A 24,693-nucleotide genomic window follows, 5' to 3' on the forward strand; every position below is an offset into this window, starting at 1 on the left:
ACTTTATCTATAAAATAAATGGGTGGGAGGGAGGATGTCTCATTGGTATTCCATTTTCATCTATGGCGCTTCTGATGTCTCTGCCAGAGCACCTCCGACGTCTCGGCCCGGGAAAGCTCCAACCTCTCTGCCAGAGCACCTCCGACGTCTCGGCCCGGGAAAGCTCCGACCTCTCTGCCAGAGCACCTCCGACGTCTTGGCCCGGGAAAGCTCCGACCTCTCTACCAGAGCACCTCCGACGTCTCGGCCCGGGAAAGCTCCGACCTCTCTGCCAGAGCACCTCCGACGTCTTGGCCCGGGAAAGCTCCAACCTCTCTGCCAGAGCACCTCCGACTTCTCGACCCTCCAACCTCTCTGCCAGAGCACCTCCGACGTCTCGGCTCAGGAAAGCTCCGACCTCTCGGCCAGGACGCATCCGAGTAACAGGGACATGAGCATCTGTTACAGCTATATATTTGGCCCTAAACTAAGGTGTTCAGAATAATTGTACATGTTTTAGGGGTTTAGATTGATTTTCGGTAAAAATTGCCACATGTTTTAGGCGTTTAGATCGCCTTTTCGGTATGCTCGCATATACAAGCATTGGGTGGCATTTTTATCGAGACGATTTAAGCCCCTAATGCATGTAAAATTACTCTGAACACCTTAGTTAAGGTCCAAATATAGCTGTAACAAATAGCTGTAACAATTTTTTAGTTCCCTGTGATCCGAGTCTCTGCCTCTAACGTATCAGCCGGGAGGCCACATGTTTGAGTAACGATGTAAATGGACTATTCTGTATCCGTTATTATAGAAATGACCTTAGAATATCGCACAGGGCATGAGTATGTGTGTTTGGTCTTTCCTGTTGTGTGGTAAGTATTGATATACGACTTGAGATGATGGCGGATCATTCTTTGAAGTATCATTTATGAATCTCTTTGTTGATACAGCGTGAAACATATATGCTTAAATACTGACATATGTAGATAAGGGTTTTGTATATTGTAAAAAAAAAAACAATTCATTTCCTTAACATGATGCTATACCGATCTGAAATTAAGAACCATGTTGTTCTTCAGATTTTTAAGAATGAAACTACACCAAATAAATTAATCTCTAATATTCTCGAAATTTATACTCAACATTTTATATCAGATATCTTGGTCACTATGTAGTCTAGAAGGCGATTTCAAATGACATGTTTTCAATGTTAGTTAGATAATTGTATATAAAGCAACGCTTTATTTTTAAAAACAAATACATCCCTTTACAGAATAATTAAATATAATATCACTTTCGACCCGTAAAATAGGACCCAATGGGTTCAGTGATGTTCAAATTGTTACAGCAGAAAATTAGAAAACCAACAGATCCAATGTATTGTTAAACATGTTTAAACGTGTTTAATCTTAAACAAAGTCTGACGTTATTTTCCGTGAAAAATCCAATAATTTTTATAAGAGTCACAGCCAAAATTTTAGTTTAATGTGTTATAGTGTGGGTAAAAAAATGGCACTGGTGTAAAAAAAAACAAAAAAACCTAGAAATATCATTTTATTTGTAATAACGGAAAACTTCTGCATCTCATGTCCACATTAATTTTCTATGATGGTTTAATACCAAAAAATCAAAATCTAATATTTTTCCGTCAGCAACTCTGAATAAGAAATAGTTATAGATACTTACTGACCACACAATAAGATTATTTGGAAAAAAATTGTTAAATTTTCAAATATAATATCAAGGTCAACACAGAATACGTCATTGAGTCAGAGGGATGTGTGAGGTCATTTTACCGTGTTTGCTGGTGAAGACAGCAGGCGAGGAACGCAGCGAAAAAATGGGAAAGGTGAGGAAAATCAAAAGGGGCAATGGACGGGGAGTAGTTTTAACGCCTTTTCTGACCACGCGCCTTTGCACTTTGTTATCAAATGTAAAAACGCAAATACTGGAACTGAAATAACAAATTTTGATTCGCATGTTAGTGGTAGCCACAAGTTGTTCCGTTGGTATACTCTTAATTCCAGAGAGAGTCATGATTTGAGAGTCTAGTTGTGGACAATGATTTGACTAGTAGTCAAGGTATTGAAGATTGTTTTTCTGGTTTTATTGACGTCATCTCTAAACCTTATGACCCCGCTCCATTCCACCAATCCTCACAACGTTGCGAGGCAAGAACTGTAAATTTTTGTATAGGCTTTTATAGCGGGGCTTTGAAAAATTTCAACGCTGATCCGTCGAGTGTTAATCATGAATGAGTACTATTGGGGCAATAAAAATGAAATATTTTTTTTATTCTTTATTGGAATGAAATGAAACTTTGGAATTACATCATAAGACTAGGAGCCACACGAAAATGTCTTCAAAAGTGTTTACAAGGGGAAATTGTGTCCCGATTTTATTTAGTATGTTTGTAAACGACTGTGAGATGGAATTCCTCAACAGTGGTGTTCAACTTTTAGAACTACAAGAGTTGTCGTTATTTTTACTAATGTACGCCGACGATATGGTGCTTTTCTCGGAAAGTGTTGATGGCCTACACACATGTTAGATGAATTGTTATTATAAACTAGGAGGTGGTCTCTAACAGATAACATTGAAAAAACAAAAATTAAAGTTTTCAGAAAATCGGCTGTATTACATGCAAATGAAACATGGCAGTATGATGGCGTCACACTTGAGTCTGTATTTTTTTTTTCTTATTTGGGGGTAAAACTCAATTATAATGGTAGTTTTAATTTAACGCAGAAACAATTGGCGTCACAGGGTAGGAAAGCTCAGTTTTCCCTTAAAAGATCATGTAAATATATGCTGTTAAATTTCTGCACACTGTTATCACTTTTTGACACATATGTCGGCAGTGTAGCCAACTATGCTTGCGAGGTGTGGGGTTTACACAAAGCGCCTGATATCGAACAACTACATCTAGACTTTTGTAAGAATATTTTAGGAGTTCAAAAATCTACACCAAACGCAATGATCTATTTCGAACTGGGTAGACATCCTCTTATCATTTCGAGGAAAATTAGAATTTTGAAGTACTGGTGTAAACTATCGACTTCTAGAAACTGTATTTTAAATGCATGTTATTAAGATATGTACAATGAGTGTGAATCGAACCCACATTGTAAAAATTGGGAGGCTTCTGTTAAACAAGAACTCTGTTCTATTGGTATGTCGGAGTACTGGCAAGCACAGGGTAGCTTTAATACACATCATTTTTTGGTTTTAGCAAAACAGAGATTGTTAGATATTTTAAAACAAGACTGTGAGACGTTTTTCTCCACCTCGTCTAAGTGCAGGGTGTATCAACATATTATTGATCATGCCTGCCTTAAACCTTACTTAAGTAAACCTAGTATTCATGTAAAGTACAAAAAAGCAATTGTCAAAATACGACTGTCTTCACACAATCTTTTAATAGAAACTGGAAGGCATAGAAAAATTCCTCATAATTTAAGACTTTGTCCTTTCTGTAAAAATGATATAGAAGACGAAATCCACTTCATTCTAAAATGCCCCTCCTTCAGCGAACTACGAAGTAAATATATTATATTATAGTATCGTGTTAATCCCTCTGTCTATAAATTAATCAAATTATTATCAACCGGTAATATCAAAGAATTAACTAACCTGGTTAAGTTCATATATCATGCATGTTACTACGTTCTACTCTGTTGGCTTCTAACTAACTTGATTTGCAAGCTCTTATTTCATAAAAACACCTGTATTTAAATTATAAATTCCATATGCTGATTATATCTTACAGCCTGTGATGATTTTGAATGTACATTATGAAATTTTCCTTTGAATCGATGTGATGTATATGCTCAAGATGAAATAAAGAATTTGAATTTGAATAAGAATCATAAATAGACGTACTATCCTGTATATATTACGCTGTCTATATTACTTAATTGTTTATAAAAAATGTTGAAAAGGAAAAAGGAAAAAAAATCACTGCTCGTAGATGTATAAGATTTATGTCTAAATGCTATTGGAGTCTCGTTAATGATGGAAATAGAGCCATGTTTTTTAAAATTTATATTTTGCTTTTGTTTTTCCTTTTTTTTAAACGCAGAAAAATTAAATCAAATTCCAGCATTGTCAAGTAAGGGTTATAGCCAGATTATTTCTTTCCCCGTATTCCCAAAATAAAAGTTTTGACCCCCATCTTCTTGCGATAATGTATGGAGTTCTAATAGTTTTAAAAATGTTAATATAGATCGTTATTTTCAACGTATTATTTTACGTTTTTACCGTTATCTATTTTATCCTGTGAGTACACATGGCCACTTAAACCATCTTTGTAAAACAATATTATTTGTCTTACAGAGGTAAGTCAGGAGTTTGAGCGCTACCTATGAACATCTGTGTGATAAGTCTGTTCCGATTGAAATAGATGTACATTATAATATATTATGCGTTTGCATACGGTCTTGTAATCCATACCATGTCTGTTGACACAATAAATCCAGTAGCGATATTAACAGAATAGGAAGTCGTCATTAATGGTAATCTCAATACAGTTATAGACGTGATTATTTGTGATGTCACAAGTACACTCCGGTTTTTTGTGTTATAGCTCCATAACATGTTTATCAAAATATCGTCTATGTTAAAACGGAGTGAACTCTAAATAAACCGCGTTGTAATTCATCAAAAATCCATGCTAAACAACTATGCATATGTTATACCTTTAGTCTTAAGTCGCAGTACAACTTAAGACGAGTTCAATCATGACGTCACTGAATGGAACTATCGTAATAGATATATAACCGACACTCTGTTCTAATTTCATAATTTAGCTGTAGACGTTATAAAGATGTTACAGTACAACTTTAGACGTGGTTTGTTTTGCGACGTCACAATACAACTATTCTTGACTAGTTTTAAATTTTGTTCCCATCTCTGAACAATTTTTACAAGAATTAAGCTTGAGCTGAAAGGGACTTACTATATGACATACGTCGATCATTATGGATGGGACATCCATACAGACTTACGTCATTAATTAAGTGATGATGTAACATACCGATGTTCCGATGTTAAACAATTCACAATGAGCAAACCGTTTGAAAATCCGTTAACATTTTCCCCAACAGACCAAAAGGAGGTCACTGCGACCTATTATTTTTTTCTTTTTACATAAGTTGTGTGTATAATTTGATTGTGTATTTATAACACAACCACTTGTGGTTAATCGAAAATTTATATTCAACTTCGTAATTGCACCAATTAAATAAAGGTCGTTAACACTTAGTTTTGATAAAACGGTGAAAATAGTAAGAGAGAAAAATCTTCTTAAATTTAAAAGGAAGAATCTTATCACTGATCAAACTTCCCGACACGTGGTCAAACTGGTTAACTATATGTTAACAAATGTCTTTATTGGACATTTTCCGTGATTTTCATTTTCATTACATACATAAATATTAAAAACATATTCTACATAAGTTATTTCACAACAGAATTCGATTTTACAAAAAAAGTATATTTTCAACATCATCATCTTTCAACTACCACGGGCATCAAAGTTCCGCGCGGTTTTCAATGTCATTCCCAGAATTCAGTAGGTTTACTTGGGCATGCGTGCCAGTAGTATTGCAAATGGCGGCACTTGTTATTGTTCAATGGCGTTGAATATGCAAGCACATTTTTAAAACTACTCTGTCACCTATACAGGTCAGTTGCTTGGACTAATTTGGATGCACTCACAAATAGAGGTCTTTTTATTGCAGGTGATAATGGTCAGTGTTTCATTGCGTGTTAACAGGAGAAGTGTAGGGCACCTTGAATGGTATGGGGTTCGAGCATTTCCGACTCGTTTCTCATGACATCACTCTGATTATTTACTGATTAAATATGATATTTTACACCATTTTCAAGTACAACGCACTATTTAAATATTTAATTTCTTAACTTTATAATGCTCTATGCTGTCTTTTAATATGCACTGGTCATTTAGACTAAATTAAGTAATGACAGCAGTTACTTTTCGTCCCCTGCCTCCGTTTTCAGGTCGGTGCCATGCCCTCCCTTCCGCCTGAGACGACATAATGTCTGGCGCACGTTAAAGCAACGACATAGAGCATATGGAATCGTTCTATTATTGTTATACAATTGATTGACGTTAATGATGGTAATGCTGTTTAAATAGGTAACCTTTATTTCTTCTGTCACTGGGTGGCGAGGGAGTTTTTGTCGTTCATCATGGCTGCCAAATTGGCCATATATTCCGTTGCAAATTGGAATTTGTTACCGGGTGTTATAATATGCTTTTGTTTTTATGGTTTGCAGTTCATAATAATCAGAAGGTTTTACTTTGATATAGTAGTTTGTGGAGTTGTATGTTTGTTTAAATGAAGGAAGGCAAGTAAGACCATGTGCCATATAAACGTCAAACGATAGAAATATATTATGTGCGGTGTCAATATCATCGTATGGTTCTTTAGCAGCTGTGTTATTGACCAAGGCTTTGTTTTAAATTTACCGAATAATCATTTGACATCATATTGCATAAATCAGGCAGATATAAACTTAATATTTTTCTGTTTTAACTCGTAATAATTCATGAGTATCTTTACCGTATATACTGCTGTGACTATGGTGTTGAATCTAATGACATATTTCATATTTAGGAGAGTGTTGAGGTCACCAGTTTTACAAAGAGATGTATCTTTTCACATATGTGCTGCAATTCTATCTATATATCGATTAAATGGTTCATTATTTCCCACAGGTGTTAGTATTTTAAAATCATGTCTGTATTGATATTGATAAATTATGTCCCCAAAATCAATCTTTAGATTGAGAAATCCACCTGGCACATTTTTTCCATGGATATTATATTCCTGTAGACTGTGACGAATTAGTTCATTAGCATTTTTATATAATACAATTTCATTATACACACCATAAACTTAAGCCTCATAATTGATTATTTTTACGATGGCGTATTTGCATTAATATATATTACATTTAAGCCATTACAGATTCAAGTTAACTGTCACTGGAGTTGCTTTTGTCACTATTCCTCCAGATATTTTGTTTGAACTTATACCATACTTTCGGTTTGGGATAATATTTTCTGATTGAAGTTGTAATTGTAAAAGATGCTTCTATTCAATTCTATTATCAAGATGGTAATCAATTAACATTTTAAACCTGTAAATTCCTGACAATTTTTGGTCCATATCTATCAGAGTCATTCATGCCGTACTGATGATGCAATATGTTCTGTTCTGATGATGCAAGATGTTCTGTTGCTTTGTCACATGTGTGTTTTGCACTATTCACAACATAAATAGCATTGAAAGTCTATACTAACCACAAAAATGGCCATGTTTAATGCAAATCATTCTCTCTTATTTGACATTTATAAGCATGTAGGACACAGAAATAAAGTTCATCTCTCCAAAAGTCGGCTTGTCTGCCATGTTTGGTTTTGATGCTCTCTAATTATGATATAATACATATATACTGTACATATTAGTATCCAAACTAATTTTCAAGAGGAGCCAATTTTTTTTTTTTAAGATTCAATAATTTTAAAGGCATTCAGTAATAAGATACAATGAAGTTGTAATTTTTAAAGGAAAACATATCCATCTGACTATGAATGTGATGTACATTATGTGTTCATGTTTACGCTTTCATGATCTGTTAAGCTAGCAAAATTCGATTTCAGGCTAGTCCGTGGATTATTTGTGTCTACTAGCCCCAGACTAGTATCATGGAAACAAACTTTACAACCCTGGTCTTAGACTTAGAGGCATGGTATATAGTTTAGGACAGAATCATGACTTAGTGAGGCTCTATGAATTGGTCATATTACAAACGTATACATACGTAGTGAGGCTCTATGAATTGGTCATATTACAAACGTATACATACGTTAAAGATCTGGAACCACTTTTGTTTGAATCTTGACATTTTTTTGAGAGATGGAACGGAAACTTAATCTGACATGTGGTCATACTTTAAACCTGTTTATTGCCATCATTACAATAGCCTTCTGCGAAACAATAATACTTTGGCACTTCAAATTCCTTGAATTTTCAGTAGCTCCGAAGACTGGACACAAGAGCTAACCAAAAGAGTCACATCTAACTGGTGACTAAACTTAAAGAAAACAGTGGTTTAAGAACTAACTCAAAAGTCAGATATTGATATGTGATTACATAGTCTATACAGAGAGTATAAACTTATTGCTTTTATCACAGCTACTGCAATATAATGTTTGCTATTATAGTGAAGATAATGTGAAAAATGTTGATAGTAGTTTAGGGCATAAAATCAAATATAGCTGTGTAATTTAATGTGTTATGTCTGCACTAAAATATTGTTTAGAGAGGTTTCATTGCATAGATCTGGGCAAGGCAGATTTTACAGAATACTGGGCCTGTATTCATGAAACCATTGTCATTCTCAGGCATGGATTTTTTGCTCAAACCAACTTCCTTGTTACTCATTTAAATCATGTCAAACAATCGAAAAGTCAAATGTAAACTTTGAAAACAGTATTTGGCTTTATCATTGCTTTATCTCTTCAATTTTTTCCTTCAAATCATTGACAAAATAAGGTTTCATTGTTAATTTATATATAAAACAAGAAATTAGACTTGAGCACAAAATCCATGCTTGAGCATGAGAACAGTTTCATGAATAGGGGCCCTGGTTTCCTTAAATTATTTGGTACTGTTAAAATTTAGATATATATGTATCATCCATTTTAAAAGGACAAATATATTGCAATAAACTGAATTCCATGATACATGCAAGTGTAACCTGTGTAATCTGAAACCATGGTCTGTTCTGATCTTAACAAGGTATATTCACGACAGGTTTCGCTTTATGGATTGGAATCAATGATAATCTACATATTTTCTATAAGAGAAAGACTTTAAAGTTTGTATGAAATCTTTGTGTTGCAGGTGGACATATGACCTCTCAGTAAAGATGGGTCCTCAAGAGGACTACATCGAGACGGTGTTTACATGTGAGGGGGACATCAATGATCCAAACCTTCAGTCTCGACTTGAAGATTTCCGCAAAGGTCTTAGGGATCTGCTATCAACAGGTGAGGAATAGGCTTCATTTTATTATACAGTTAGTTCCTGTAAGGAAGAGAAAAACTGGTTTTTATATTGATACACAAAAATTTTATGTTCAAGTATATGGCAATCTTTTGTTTTGCATAATTTTCACTGAAGAATTGCCTGATCTCCGTATAGTGCTTTAGGTCAGTTAGGGTTAATTTTCAGACTCCCATTTCAAACACATTCATGGTATATGATTGATATTCACCTTTTGTGCATGTATCCATCTGCCTTTCCATATTTTTTTTCAATTTTGGCCACTGTTTCAGGTATACATGCATATTTGGTATCTTTGTACAGTTGAAGGTATATTATGTGCAGACTATGTGTCTGGTACCATAATAAAGTCATCCCAACCTCTTGATCGCGGATGCACAAATATAGCTTTCCAAAGCATACCTCAGCTGCAGGCTTCATGATGCATTGACTCAGAATTAATTTATCGGTAAATCATGAAAGGGTGCCATGTCCCATTCCAAATAATGTCACAATCACAATTTCGTTTTACATTTGGCATTTGATCTAGGATGCGGAAATTAAGTTTTTCAGAATTTATCTTGGATACTTTTGTCAATGATTGGACAACAAAATTTATAGTGTCATGAGATTACACAGTGTGTCATTTGGCAAAATTAGTTATTTTAACTGCGTATGACATTTGATCTCAAATGCAAAAGTGTAGGTTTTCAGAGCAAATCTCAACCATTGTACATCAAGTTTATCTTAAGCTTATTTTATCAATTGGAAATATTTTAGCTCACTTGGTGGCTAAATTATTTTGCCCAAACTCTGGTCAAATCCAGTAGACAGGTCTTTTCAAACCCAGGAGTTAAGGTTCATTTATAGGAGTCAAAGGCATACTCTAAAGTTATAATGAAAACTTGGATGTTGCATGCCTACAGTCCTGATCAATTTTGTCCTGTAGCTTGCTTGGGTCAATTGCTCTCAGTTTTATTCAAATATATTTATCTTAAATCAATCATGTTCTGTATGGTAAGTTGAAAGTGATACTTCTAATCTCATCATTTAGTCACGCCTCCTGTTTGTTAATTAAAACCGTAAATGTTTATGAAACGACAATTTATATGATCTATATGAGCGAGTGAAGATTTATAAAACCCATTGAAAGATCTCTGTGAAATTGATGTATTTTGGCATTTCACACTATTGAGCAAATTAGGAGAACATTTACTGAAAAAAATGCAAGTACATATTACATTTGGTACATGGCTGTTCAACAATTAAGGTTACTCACTTAAAAAATGAAAACAATATTTCCATGGGGCAATGTTAGGTTCAACTATGGAGGTATGAGATGTTTTGATACATATTGCATTGTGAGACAGGTGTCACAGGTTGAACTTTTGCAGACCCTGAGAGCATAGAGGCGTGTACTATAGATTACTAGGGTGGAAGACTATCAAGTTTGTTCAGTTTATGACCTTGACCTTTGAATTTATTCCTCTTGTCACCCTGTATTTAGCTGCCATCTTCAACTTTCATGATATTTAAAAGGTAACAGACAACTAACATTATACTTTTTATTTTTGTTTCAGATAAAAGGAAGCTGATCCTAAAGAAGGTGGAGCCATGGAACAGTGTGCGTGTGACGTTTAACATCCCTCGCGAAGCTGCTCATAGACTTAAACAGTTGGCACAGCAGGGAGACTCCACACTACGGCAACTGGGAGTCTTAGCTGTACAAATTGAAGGCGATCAGATTATCTCACTAACAATAGCTGGTAGAAATAATGAAAGGACTAGATTGGTTTTCCGAACAGAAAGTGATACAGTAGATGCACCGTCAGTGTCTATGATAGATCCTGGAGGTAGAACAAATGACTTTGAAACACCAGGGCCAAGTAATGCAGAAAGTACTACACAGAAAAACATTGCTGATTATCTTCGGCAAGGGGCACCCCTCTTTGACACATTGTTTGGGCAGCAATCATCAGCACCAGATGGCTTTCAATCATCTGGTCCGAGAGATGTCATGCCGTTTGCCTCTATGGGAATGCCTTCGTCAGCCACAGGCAGGGGTCCTTCTCAATCCCAGCAGTCTTTTGGATTCCCCCAAGGGAAAAACCCAACAAGTGCACAATCACATCAGAGTGGGTTCTTTCCATTTGACCAGCAGACCAAGGGCTCTCTGGGTCAACCAGGAATGAAAATGCCCTCACCACCAGGCCTATCTCCTCACAGCATTCCACAACAGCAAGGACATGAGCTTTCACTACCTCCTCCTCCTCCTTATCCTCATGGGAGTGCTCTGGTCAACAACTTTGTAAAGGGAGGCAGGTATCCCACAACGTCCACTGGAAGTCCATTGCTAGTCAATTTGCTTCAGACTGAACCGTCCTTAGCAGGCATCAATAACTTTATGCACAGTAAAATGCTACCACCTCCTGAAACGGGGTCTCCTCCTAAAAAGAAGAGACGACAGCGGAAGCCCAAAGAAAAACCAAATGCAACTGTAAGCGAGACACAGTCCCAGTCTCCCAGCACTCCCCTAGCAGTGCCATCGTCAGAGGGAGAAGTCTCCATACAGAGTGTACCAAACCCTGCTCTGGCTACCTGTGGCCTGCCCCTGGTCACATCAGGCAGCAGCTCAAATATGCCAAGCATTCCAATGGTTACACAAGCCTTACCAGCTTCAACACAACCAGCTGTCACCTTTTCTGGGAGACAACCAATCCATCCGCCTCACAGCCCTTCGCATCAAAGCATGGACACAAATCTTCATACAGTTACATCAACTGCTGCTTCAAACTTAATTCCATTGTCTCAGGAACCCATACCAAGGAAATCAGAATCGGGGGATGTGAGCCAATTTTTACCAGAAAACACAGCTGGAAAAATCATAAACCCATATACTGGACTTTTAGAACCTATGGAAAATTCATCTGATACAAGTCCCATAAAAAGTGACAGTTCCTTAGATGGATTTTCTCCACATAAAAACCCTATAAAACGTTCCCCAAAGGACAAAAAGCAGCCACCAAGTGGTATTTCTCCAAATAAACATTTAACTATTAACAATGTCATGCATCAAGGGCGGATGCCCCCATCAAGTGATAGGATCTCTTCTGTGCCAAGTTCTTCTGCAGGACATCCAAGTGTTAATTACTCTAGGCAGCAACACCAGCAGAATGAGACAGTAGCTGTGTACAGTAGTAGTAGTAATAACTTAATGTTGCCTTCATCGTCGTCGTCATCGCTGTCTTCAGTATCATCTATGTCACCATCTCCACTACCACTTATGTCCCCTGCTAGCAGAGGTAATAGTGGTTATGTGCATTCTAGTCCTACTAGAAAAGATTCTGTAACAAGTGTATACAATAGCAACTCGACACAGAACAGGACTGTCAACAGGTCACCAGCAGGACAGGAATATATGCCAGTTTCTAGTGCATCTCAAGGATTTGTCACCAAGTCGCCAACTTCATCCTCCCAAAGATCTTTACCAGGCTTTATGCCTGGTATGTCCACAACAGTTGAGATGCAACCTTTGCACCAAAGTGTGTACAAGAGTTTAACATCTGGTTTCCCCGAGGACAATCATCTGACGACTGTGTGTTGTGGGGCTCACACAACTACTAGTGCTTCTCCTACATTGAGCCAAAGACAACAACAACAACATGTTGCAACAAATGTTGTTACAGCCTCCACGCAGCAGAAAATGTCATCGGCGATTACTAGTCCTTCAAATTCTGAACAATTGCTCAATCCTCATGTGATGAACCATCCAGCCAAACATGCAAGTGTTGTGGGTACCAGCACTAATTGTTTAATAGACAGTCCTGGCGGAGACTCAGAGAACTCTAGCCAGAGCAGTCTTCTGCATGAACATTCTTCTCAGAATGATATAGCAGCCTCAGGCTGCACACTGGAACAGGAGACAAAGGTGTACAATCATGACTCAGGAATCGGCAGCTCATCGGAGAGGTCAGACGGCACACCGTCGGAACCTGGAGATGATTTCAAAGCAGCACATGCTAATAGTGAAGATTGTAGTGCATCCATCAAACATTTTTTAGATGGAATAAATAAGACCACGTGTGTACCCAAATCAGACGCTCAAGTGATAACAGTCGGATATGCAATGTCCAATAGTCATGTTAACAAAAACACATTGAAGCATAATTCTGATATCTCTTCAATTTTATCAATGCCAATGGAAAAGGCTTTAAATCATCAAACTTTTAATCATGTGAATTGCCGGAAAGACAAGACCAAGGTCATGAATCATGTTGGCCCTAGTCACCAAAACACTGTGTTACATTGGTCTACTAGAGAGAAAATATTCTCAAACCAGGTAGAGTCCAACAAACGCAAAAGTCCAAAGCAGTTTCTGAGAGAGGAATGTGTTGCACAAGTGATGACGAACAAACAAAAGCTGCCTCCGTATACAGCAGACCATTTAAAGCACATGCAGAAAATGGATCCTCTAATGCCGCAACACGGCAATTGCAATTCTACATTTGGTTAGTAGATTATTGGTTCTATAAAAGTATAAGTTTTTATGTAGCTAGTTTTCACAAGAAATCTTTAGAGAAAAAAATCTTAAGTTGATGTAAAGTAAGAGTTTGGAAGGCACATGAATGTTCAGATACCAAATATGTGCATCCATTAACTGTACATATACCTACTTTTAAACTCTGGGTCTCTGCCCTTCTCCTTAAAACTAGTTTGTAGGACTTTTTAAACTGAAAGTACCAGTGTTTGCTAACCCTAACAAGGAATGCCAGAGTCTGTTTTGTCTGGGGCTTGCAGTGCATGTGGTAAAAGCTTTTAATGCAAGTTTAAAATGTTCTAATGCATTATCTTGACCCATTCTGGAGGTCTGACACAGGTCATGCGAAAAACTGCTGGAAAAAACGCAACATGATTAGCTGTAAGAGCGATATCATGATATTTGGTCATTGCTTTCAAGCTCATTCAGATCAATTAACCTTGACCTGTTTTGAAGGTCACAGAGGTAACTTTTGTTAAAAATTGCAAGTGATGGAATCTCCATACATTAACAAAACATGGAGCAATATAGATTCTGGCTGCCTTGGGTGCAGTACAATCGATTAAATTTGGCTTTATCGATACTCAAGGTCAAAGTGATGGCGTTGTTTTCCCCTGGTCTAAGCTCAGTAGGGTTATGCCATTTCTTCCCCTCCTTACCCTGTTTTACGTACATAATGTTGATGACAAATAGACTATTTAGTTGAACGTGGGGATTGGAGTAATGTGTATATATCTCAAAAAATCCTGTTTGTTTTTTTAATGACAATAAACATTGAAATTCATTTTTTTATTGTATGACTGTCTTAATGATGAGACGTACTATGGCATAAAACACCAAATTTAACATCTGCTGTCATATTCTTGTCTGGAGCACAATGTAAACTCTTAACCAATAAAAGTGTTTGATGTAACTTATACGCATAGATGACTCACTAATGTACCATGGGATTGTTTTTCAGAATCCTCACTTCAAGGTCACCTTAGGAATGGATCAAAACCATTGAATTTCAATTGACAATTTGTAGGAGTTTCATCTCTCTTGGCGCAATAGTGTAGAATCTGATTTTCCAATCTCGCTCAAACTTGGTATAGTGATTTGTGGTAAGAAGAGGATGAACCCTATTAAAACTCCATCATGTCATAGCTATATAGGTCAAAGGTCAAGGTAGACAAAATTTACAATAACTGGTTGCAATTGGTGCTTCATATTATTAGTACTGCAACGACATGCAATATCGGAGTAAAATCAATCAATTATGACCAAATATAATATATTGCTTCAGTAATAGCTCAAACATGTCAATATTTTACAGCTTTGCAAAAGACGCTGTCTCCATGACTTTTTATTGAAAATCTGTGTCATCACAGTAGCGAGTCTATGTCATCACAGTAGCGAGTCTATTTCTTGTTTTTGATCCAACTCCCTATAATGCCAAAGTACTAGAGCACCCCAAACGTCTTTATGTTTAACTTAACAGTGCCACAGTGACAATGGCTATAGAACAGCTTTGGTATCACTTAGTGACTTCTTTTCTGAGCAGAGTTTGTTTCACTTTTGAAAAAGTATCATATGTAATACCTTCAGGAGGAAGTTATTTTCATTTTGGATGTTCAAGCTTAGGTCATCATTATTTCAATCTTTTTAGAAAGTTCTTTCCATCACTCTAACAACTATTTTCTGAGCTGGTTTTGAACAAGCTTCCTATGGTAGTTAAATATGAAGGTAAAGGGTACCAACACTGTTCGTAGGATGTCATCAGTAGTACTATTTACTTAGTTTCAAGAAAGCTTTTAATCAAACTCCTTAAAAAAGATTACAGAGAGATAGTCATGTATGAGAATACTTGGCGCGAGTAGATGTTTCAAGGTATTATAACCAAGGTTGCCTTTGATAAAAAAAATCAAAAAAAATCACTCGCCACTTCATTTCTGAACAGATTTTGAGAGTTTCTATACTCTCCTGAAGAAAGGTTAGATGTGGATTAAAAGGATATGATAAAAAATAAAATATTTAATTATAAATGGGAGAATGAAATTGCTAGGTGATATGATACTAGGTACTGTTGACAAAATGATATGGTATAAGTATGCTCTCCCAACAGATGGCTGTGCACACAAGCTGGAAAATTGTATCTGTAGTGCCTTAATTTTACTTTCTTGCTGAAGTTATTTAACTCCCTACATGTGCAGCACATGTCCATTATTCCCTCACTGACAACTCGCACTAATGGAATTACCAATTAGAGACCATGCTGGTTGGTTGTATAACGTTACATGTAGGTGATAATGAGTTTTAACTGAATTCAGTCTTGATAAAAAAAAAATTAAACTGACAAATTTGATAATCTCTGTAAATATTCCCCAGGACCTTAATTTATAAATGGTCAAATGTGGCACGTGCATTCATTTTCTGGTGTAGGATTCAGCATGTCCCTATATGTGTACATTGTCAATGAGAATGTGTATGAAGCGTTCTAGCGATTAAATTTCTCCAGAGGTTTTATATTTTATGAAACATCTTACAAGCATTTGGTATATGACAATATCTGAAATGAGTTATCGTTTCTGAGTGCAGACAAGGTTTGTGTGATGCTCGCATTAGAACACAATCGAGGTTGAAGCAGCTTGCATGAAACATCAAATAAGAAGAAAATGACAATATTCATCCTTTTTCAGTGTGCAGCATTTCAGTTCAGGGTACTGTTATTATTTTTACAACTTATTTTTAATGGTTCTGGCAACCTTTTTCTTCCAACAGATACCCGTTAACCTTCATAAGACTTGTTTAAAAGATACTGTAGTATCTCAATGAGCGTGTGCCAGTGGATTTATGCTTTGTAAAGTGTTAAGCTTATAAACATAAGATATATTAAATATACTTATATTGAAAACAGGGGGTTAAAATGTATTTTTTTTACTCGTGTTGTATAACCAAATTATACATCCTGTGAATAGTGCATATACAGGCCCTTTTTGTGTCTTGTTTATGACGTTCAGCTGGTAAGTAACTTGAATTGTCATGCTTTTCACATGACAGATCTAATGATCCGTTTTATGTTTAATAGGTGGGGCTGATGTACACGCTACAATGTCTACATTCTCGCATGGAATAAACAACATGGGTAAGACAGATGAGTCGAGGCGGGTACCTTTCTCAACACAACAGGATGTGGTTAGATCTACAGTGCCCTCTCACAAGGTCAACAGTCACACGGCTAGCAGTTGCACCAGTCCTCGCTCGTCTATGATGTCCGACGATACTTACCGGATGTGCAATAAAGACTACAATAATGTACAACCAATGACAAACAACATCATGTCCCGGCCTCCAACAGGACAACCAGGGGCCAGTGTAGCATCCTTCAGTTCCCCAGACACTTCTCAGCCAAATGTTTCCCACTATTATCCACAGAAATCATTTCCAAGGAATCATCAAGTAGACAAGAGGACAAAATCTCCCCTCGCAAACAACCCTATGTCAGTGGCGTCAAGTCAACCAGACAACGTGATTCCAAGTACGGGAATGATGGGGTTTGGAAAGTCTCCTGATGGAGTGCATTCTGTCAATTACAGTACATGTATATCAGATGTAATGAGTAATGGGCCAGTAACATCAAAGTTGGACTCTGGTAGGTTTGTTACTAGCAGTAGTGGGAGCTACGATCCACAGAAATACATCACAAGTGCAACTTCTACTAACAAGCGACGGTCACCAGCAAGCTCCATGATCAACTCTCTTCCCCAGCATTTTTTTGACCCTGCCCTACCTCTTGCAAAACGGTTAACAGAATCTGTACAGAAGCTGGTGAAGCCCCTACCCTCAATAGATCAGTCCTCACTACCTCATGCACAACACAAATCTCCTGTTAATATGGCGACAAAATCTCAAGCCTCCAACTCTCCTCCTCGACTAACTCGCACTGCACCAGACATTAGGCTATCAGTGTCTGAGGCAGCCATGGTGGGCAAGTTTGTCAAGTCCAATTCACCTTTTGACATGGACACAGCAGCCCCTCCACACCTGTCTGCTGAAATCCCCAGTTTAATGGCCTGCAGAACACATGAAGATGGGCTGGTAAATAACCAAGATTGCTTACCAATCTCTAGTCACCCCTCGATTAAAGACGACTTTCAGGCTCTGCCCTCACAGGAATCAAGTGTTTCTTTCACAGGCAGCTCAACTCACCATACTTTTCCCAACTGTGATTCAAACGTACCCGTGCATTCTGAACCAAACTCAGAATCTGTGTTAGTGAATCCAATTCAAGGGAGGGTGCACAGCACCAATGACAGTACAAATGGTGGGACCAAGGGGGCGTCAAATACCCCTACAGAAAGTTGGACTGCTACTTTAGAAACACAACCAAACTCATCGGCGAACAGTGCCAGTGGATCGTCATCTATTTATCCACTTACAACTGCAAATAGTGCTAGTGTAGGGGGATCTGTTTTACAAATGTCTACTCCCTCTCTGAAGCAAAAAGGGACCTCTCATATTGGTGCAACTAGATCTGATTGTGTATCAATATATACAACTGGAGGAGGGATCCCCACACATACAGGTAGTTCTACAAACACAGACAATAAGACTTCTGCAGTTGCTGTGGAAGCTAAGCACAAGTTTGAACAAGATGAACAGACAGGTCATTCGCCATCAAAGGTTACTCTTAATTGTAATGGGAATGAGTGCAATAGTTCTAGTACAGAGAATTCCAAAAACTGTTCTCCAAATTTACTCCTTAACTGTAGTGCCAACAACAATTTGTGTACGAATACTTCTCAATGTCCTGAGATTACTTCTAGTCGAGCTGAATGTGTAGGTAGTGCGGCTGTCGATGGCATTACTCCAACTTGTGCTAACACAGACAATCTTCACCAGCAGCACAGCGGGGACAGTACGGCTTCACATGTTAACACTCTGCAGAACTGTGAGGATGTTAATGGTGAACAACCTGGTACCTTGTCACAAATTCAATACACAGCAAATTCCAGTGTACAGAGCATGAACCGAAGTGAGAAAGAGGAGGATTCCCATGTAGAGGAGATGACCAACAATGTTCCCCAGCTACTACCTGTTTACAGTGATTCTAATCAAGTTAACTGCACGGATGACATCTCTGATTCCACAGCAACTTCCGTCACGTCCAGACCACAGAGACAAACCAGTGTCCCTGACAGTACCAGGCCTCTAACACCAGATGATTTCTCGACTACCACAATGGCACTGAGACGAAGCAGAAAGTCCTCGGAATCAAACGAAAATAGACCTATTGAAAACAAACCAACAGAAAATTTGTCATCAGCCCAACACAATCTTCGTCTGACCAGGCAGCGCATCAGTCCAGCTGACCCAGCTGAAAAGGAAGTGGGAACAAGACAGCGTTCGAATACAGCTGACTCGCAGGACAAGAGTGTTGACGGTGACTCTGGTAAGAACTTGCGAACATCCTCACGTAGAAGGAAACCAATGCAGAATGATGAGATAAGTGCTACAGATCCCAACAAGAAAATCACAAATTTAGACGATTGTGAGGTAGCCAAACACACACGTTCATCTGATACTAAAGACAATAATGTCGGTACCACATTGAAGAATGATATTGTGAAGGTTTCAGCCAATGAAACAATAGATGGGTTGACTGCAACACTGGATTCTGTCAAAACTGGGCTCAGGAACAGAACCCAAAACAAGGCACCTTCTGGGGATGAAAAAACAAAGGTAGTTAACAAGGACCCAAAGAAAAAGCCATTAGTCTCTGATGATGAGATAGCACAGAATAAGAAAGCTCAGCTGAGTCGGCGAAGTCGACACTCCCCAACACTTTCCCAGGACAAGATACAAAACCGTACGTATGATACTTATACCGTACTTTCTTATTGCTTTCTCTAACTTTACAGAAGTATACAGTCGAACCTCGTTATCTCGAAGTCGACGGGGTCGTGGGAAAAAATTTGGTATGAATTTGCTGTTTGGACATGGCACTAGCAGTTGTTGATTTTATCAATAGCCAATGGTTGTAATCAATCGATGAATGATAAACGTAATCAAAAATAACAAATACAGGTATGATAGGCTGTTGGCTACTTCACAGATAGTTTCATACAATTATACTTGTGTTTAGATCCTAATAGGAATATGTTAGTGATAAAGATGATTTTCATTGAAACCACAAGTATAAGACTTTAAACCCTTTTGTTCAAATTGCTTAAAATTACCCAATATCTACTAAGTTTTGTACTATAAATACCTTTTCATAGCATTAGCTGTATGCACATGTTCCTCCACTGTTTCTGAAGGCTTTTTGCAGGGAAAATGGTTAGTGGTTTTAACATACCGAAGCTTTTCGTCAAATTCCTAACAATTATGAAAGCCAACAAAGTCTTCTATTCTTGTGATGTATTTTCATAATATTTTTAAATGTGCAAGTTCTTGCAGTAAGCTTTACGGCTCAGTAATATTTTACAAAATATTTGTAAAATATTACTGTACAAAGTGTATCACAATTGAATGTTGTGTTGTCTATGGCTACAACATCTGGTGGTCAATCCGTTGTAATTTGTCTTTGCTCAATAACAAGGAAGTGCTGAACATATCCCTAATAAAACTTGTTAGTCCTTACTCTAGGTATATGCTGATTTCTGATACAATTCTCAAGTCAAAAATAATTGTATTGCTCTTGCTGAGTCATTCTATCTATTGCTCTTTTTTAGTCATCCCAGCTGAATACATTTCAGCTAGACAATGTGTTGAAATAGGTGGCATGCATTATTCCTCCCCCGCCCCCCTCATTTTTTTCCAAATGCTTTTTAATGTTCTTGATTTGTTCTGAAACATTGAAAAAAGTTTCTGATTGGCAAGGTACATTCCTCCCTTTTGACTTTGATTTCCTCCATTTGTTCCTATCCCCATTCAATCAAAAGTCATATGCCGGTAGTTAAAAGTAAAAAATAGAAAAGTGAAACACTAAATGTTTTGAAATAAGTAAAAATCAAAATATGACTTGCATTTATCAAATGAGTGATGTGATTTTCATATGCTGTATTTGTGTTACAGAAATCCGTGACAGATCTCCTGTGCGCAGTCGAACACGAACCTTGGTACCCGCGAACACTGACCCTCAGGAGGACTCTAAGCGCTCGACTCGGTCCTCCAAACCCAGAGGTAGCTTAAAAATACCTTGTCCTACTGTCAATAATCCAGTTGTTTAATTGTAATGGCCATTGATTTTAAAGATTGTCAGATAATGACCAGATCATGTTATCGTATAATTGTTAAACAGCAATTTAAATGGTGTGCAGAGTTTACCATCAGGGATAACAATTGACAGATGTTTCGGGATATGTCGCCTTTTTTTGAGAGAATCTCATTGAAAATTTGAAAAGTCTTTTATTGATAGAACAATCTTGTAAAAAAAAAAATGCAAAAACCTTGAAATTATCGCTCAGCTATAAAGATTGCAGAATATCCTTTTATCTCATTGTACATTGTATTGAATATCCTTAAAAATCTTTTGTATATTTGTGTATAGCGAAAGGTGTGTTAATCCTGTTTTTCTCTCTACAGATGCAACCGAAACACTACCTCCAGCTAACAAGCGGCGACGTTCCTCCCGAGACCACAGATAAACCCTACTGTCTCCTACTAACTTCCAACACTACTCTAACGAGGGTTGATTTAGTTATTACTTGTAAATACTCTAGACTCTTACAAAGTATAAGCTGTATAGAGGATCATTGATTTGTCTTGTACATAGTCTGAAGTGTTGAAATCAAGATCCCCACATGTTTATAGCGAGCGTAAGGATGTATACTTGTAGTAAGGGATGTTGTCACTCCAAATGGCATTTGTTTGTACAGAACCCGCACCATAATCATGTGCATTAGTTTGATAATTTATTTCTTTTTAGTGAAAAATAGTGCTCTAATTATGAATTAATAACTGTCAATTATGTTGTATATGAACTTATTTCACTCATATAATACACACATTTATATATATATATAAATATATATTATATATAAAACTGGGTACATTTGATGAAGTAAAAAGTGATATTTGTTTTGATTTATTTTTTCTTTGATTTTCCCCCCTAACTTGGTGCCCAGACATTACTAGATAATGGATACTGCAGATGGTAGTAAATAGACAAATAGATCTATAAACATATGTATAGTTCAGATATATTAATCAAAAACTATTATGAATACCCTCATCTCTAATATATGTGATACTTTTTGTGTTGTTGTTACATGATATCGGGCAGTCCAATTGGTTGGAACGGCCTGTTATTTGAGAAAGTTGCATAATTTTCACTTTGTTACAGAAGCTTTAGACTACTAATCTGGCCAGGATAATGGACACGAGCTGTTGTGTCGTCAACATCAGGGCCATTTATGTTTTGTTATTGTGTATATAACATTAATTACGTCTCTAGTCCTCGGGCTCCTTGTACAGTCCACCAGATCATCTCTGTTACCAGGTGTGTGTACTGAAACAAAGCTCAGTTATATCGGTAAACATCCACACACTGTTTCGTCATCCAGTAATGAAGTAACTTTTCATAATTTGAGTTTAATGAAATTATCACTGTCATCTTTTGTAAATAAAGCATGCACCATCAAGGCTGGTGATACACTACTGTCAAGTGTTGAGTTTGCTGATGTTATGTACATATATAAGGAGCTTGAATAATGTAGGGGTTGGTTTAGACTGAGTGACCAGTTATTGTCCTTAGTAGCCCCTGCGGCTAATTCTCTTTCGTGTTGGGTCTTTATTCATTGGCAAAATATTTTCTTCATTCTATCAGGGATATAGGTTCTCACACTTGCTTCAGTCGACATTTCCCCCCGTGTTTCTTCAAAACAGATAATAATCTAACATAACTAGGTATCTTAACTGCAGTTGGTTTTGTACCCGTACAATTATTAGCTCTCTGTGTCTTTTTGGTGTCCATTCAGCATATTTTTATTTTTATATCCAGTATTCGTGAATAAACATAGCTCACATTTGCAGTATGTCAAGTGTTGTTATCTTTCTTACCGTTATAGTGTCCCTTGTGAGGCTGGCAGACTACAGTGTTATACATTAAACCCGAAGCTGGATAGGCTTTGACAAAACATATTTGCTGATAATTGATTTTGAGCCCTACAACCTGTGCCAAGTTAAAGGTCACTAACTTATGCATTTATTCCAGTTAAATTCCTGAAGTCAGCGGTGATGTCATAGAAATGAACATTTGTATAATGTAATTTCTCTCTGTAAATATCGGTATAAAGCTTATTTTCTCTTGGTTGAACGGTTAGCTTATTTTCTCTTGGTTGAACGGTTTTAGTGCACCACTTTGTTCCAAACTTGAACCAAATTTTGTAGAAAAAATATTCTGATAACTTGTCAAATCTCATAAACCGTTAAGAAATAAGAGAATAATATAAGAGGGAAATCTAAACAATTTTCTCGGAATGAGTTTTTGTTCTTCTACTGTTAAGTATATAAAAAAATAACCTGTGGCCTTAAGGAGGCTCCACCCTTTCGCAAATAACCATCAGAATTCAATGAAAGTTTAACATAATGGTTATGTCACTATGTAGAGATGATTTTATGAAAATCTAAGAATTCCGATAAACTGGGGATTATTTTGTAAAAGAATACCGAAAAAATGAATTTTTAACACTTTCACATTTTTTGAGTGTGTAGCATTGTTCAAAACTATTACAACTTCCGTGAGTTAATTAATGTAATTGTATCATAAGCTTTATTTCTGAGGTACACGTGTGATTACACATTTCGAAGTTAAGTCTCCATATCGGGTGCCTGTGTTACTATAATTAACACTACCGTAATGGAATGCCCGATACGCAATACGGAAATGACGACAAGAAAAACATGTGTATTACTAAGGGTGGTAAGTCCATAAGTTACAAACGAAATTGTGTCATCGACTGCTATGTTAGAGCAATTTGAGTACGGGGATGGTAGCTTACGAATTCCTGTAAATCAGCAAGTTCTACCCACAGTTGTCGTTCTTTTTCACACACGTGGTAGATATTGCTTGAGTTATTTCCCTTGGCATATTGTGAACAACTGAATCCAACAAATTTCAAACTGAAAACCAAAACACTGCTTGTAGAAACTCTTGGTCCCCGTACCAATGCCCTGGACCCGCTCCTAAATGAATACACTCCGAACAAGGGGTCCGTTGAAGATGATGAGTACCGCCACACCAATAAGTTTTTATTTCTTGTCATACTTACTTATTTCCGTGAATTTATTTCTCCATTTGTTTGGAATGTTGATGTTTCTCAAAAGCTTATGTTTTATCTAAAAATTCTTTATATTTACAAACATCTTGGTCATCCGAAAGATTGATAACTATGCAAGTTAAACGGATGAACATGTTAGTTTTTTTTTCCACTAAATATATTACTCGCTCATTTGGTACCATCAGTAAGACCCCTAAATGCTGCCCGTCCCTCGTCAACTTTTCATTTAAAATGCGAATTATCCAGGAAGGCTTAAGAGATTTTGATCAAATGGTTTTGTTCTTGATATTGTTTGGCTAAGGAGATGACCCAACGTTGTATACAAGGAGGATGTGGCCCCTAAAGGGGCTCGGAGGAGATATCATTCTAAATATATGAAATCCTACTTCTTAAGTACATGTCAACGAATTTCAATCAACATTTTGACTGGTGCATCCTATGGCCAATTGACTCAACGTTGTATAGTCGGGAGGTTTGTGCCACACCCCATCCCCAGTCCCTAGGGAGCAGAGGCCCAATAGGGGGGAAATAGGTGAATATTTCAGCATCCTAGTTTTTTAGTAAGGGTAAAAGGATTTAAACCGTAGCGTTCTCGGGTCAGTGGAAACACTTGTATAAACAAATTATGGCTACTCTTCATGCAAAAGGGCGGGGCTTGTCGGGGAATATATAGAAAATATCACTAAGATATTTTCTAGTGCCTTTCTAGATGAGGCCTTTGTTTCTCGCAAAGGGGCCTGTTTGAATGCGAATATCAACAGACCATCGATATATAAACTGGTCTGGAACTTTTAGGGCAAAGGGGACAGGACGCTGCATTAACAGAGTGATGATT

The 24,693-nt window shown here is 37.1% G+C and overlaps 1 protein-coding gene across 2 annotated transcripts; it reads left to right on the forward strand.

Annotated features, from left to right (window-relative positions):
- Window positions 1-5,587: 5,587 nt before the first annotated feature.
- Window positions 5,588-22,613, forward strand: LOC110443570 (serine-rich adhesin for platelets-like). 2 transcript variants are annotated; one of them, XM_021487851.1, is made up of 6 exons: window positions 5,588-5,667; window positions 8,919-9,064; window positions 10,640-13,567; window positions 16,664-19,444; window positions 20,653-20,760; window positions 21,163-22,613. In XM_021487851.1, exons 2-6 carry the CDS (start codon window positions 8,944-8,946, stop codon window positions 21,222-21,224), a joined length of 6,000 nt encoding a protein of 1,999 aa, XP_021343526.1. In that variant the 5' UTR covers window positions 5,588-5,667; window positions 8,919-8,943; the 3' UTR covers window positions 21,225-22,613. The 2 variants fall into 2 exon arrangements, with proteins under 2 accessions (XP_021343526.1, XP_021343527.1); XM_021487852.1 differs by lacking the exon at window positions 5,588-5,667 and adding an exon at window positions 5,679-5,732.
- Window positions 22,614-24,693: the final 2,080 nt, after the last annotated feature.

Source organism: Mizuhopecten yessoensis, unplaced genomic scaffold, assembly GCF_002113885.1.
Source record: "Mizuhopecten yessoensis strain PY_sf001 unplaced genomic scaffold, ASM211388v2 scaffold716353, whole genome shotgun sequence".
NCBI classification, from domain to species: domain Eukaryota; kingdom Metazoa; phylum Mollusca; class Bivalvia; order Pectinida; family Pectinidae; genus Mizuhopecten; species Mizuhopecten yessoensis.

Coding starts and splice junctions, on each gene's coding strand:
- LOC110443570 (XM_021487851.1), top strand. CDS start 8,944: ATGGGTCCTCAAGAGGACTACATCGAGACGGTGTTTACATGTGAGGGG. Junction 9,065..10,639: donor TAGGGATCTGCTATCAACAG/GTGAGGAATAGG, acceptor TTTTTGTTTCAG/ATAAAAGGAAGCTGATCCTA. Junction 13,568..16,663: donor CAATTGCAATTCTACATTTG/GTTAGTAGATTA, acceptor TATGTTTAATAG/GTGGGGCTGATGTACACGCT.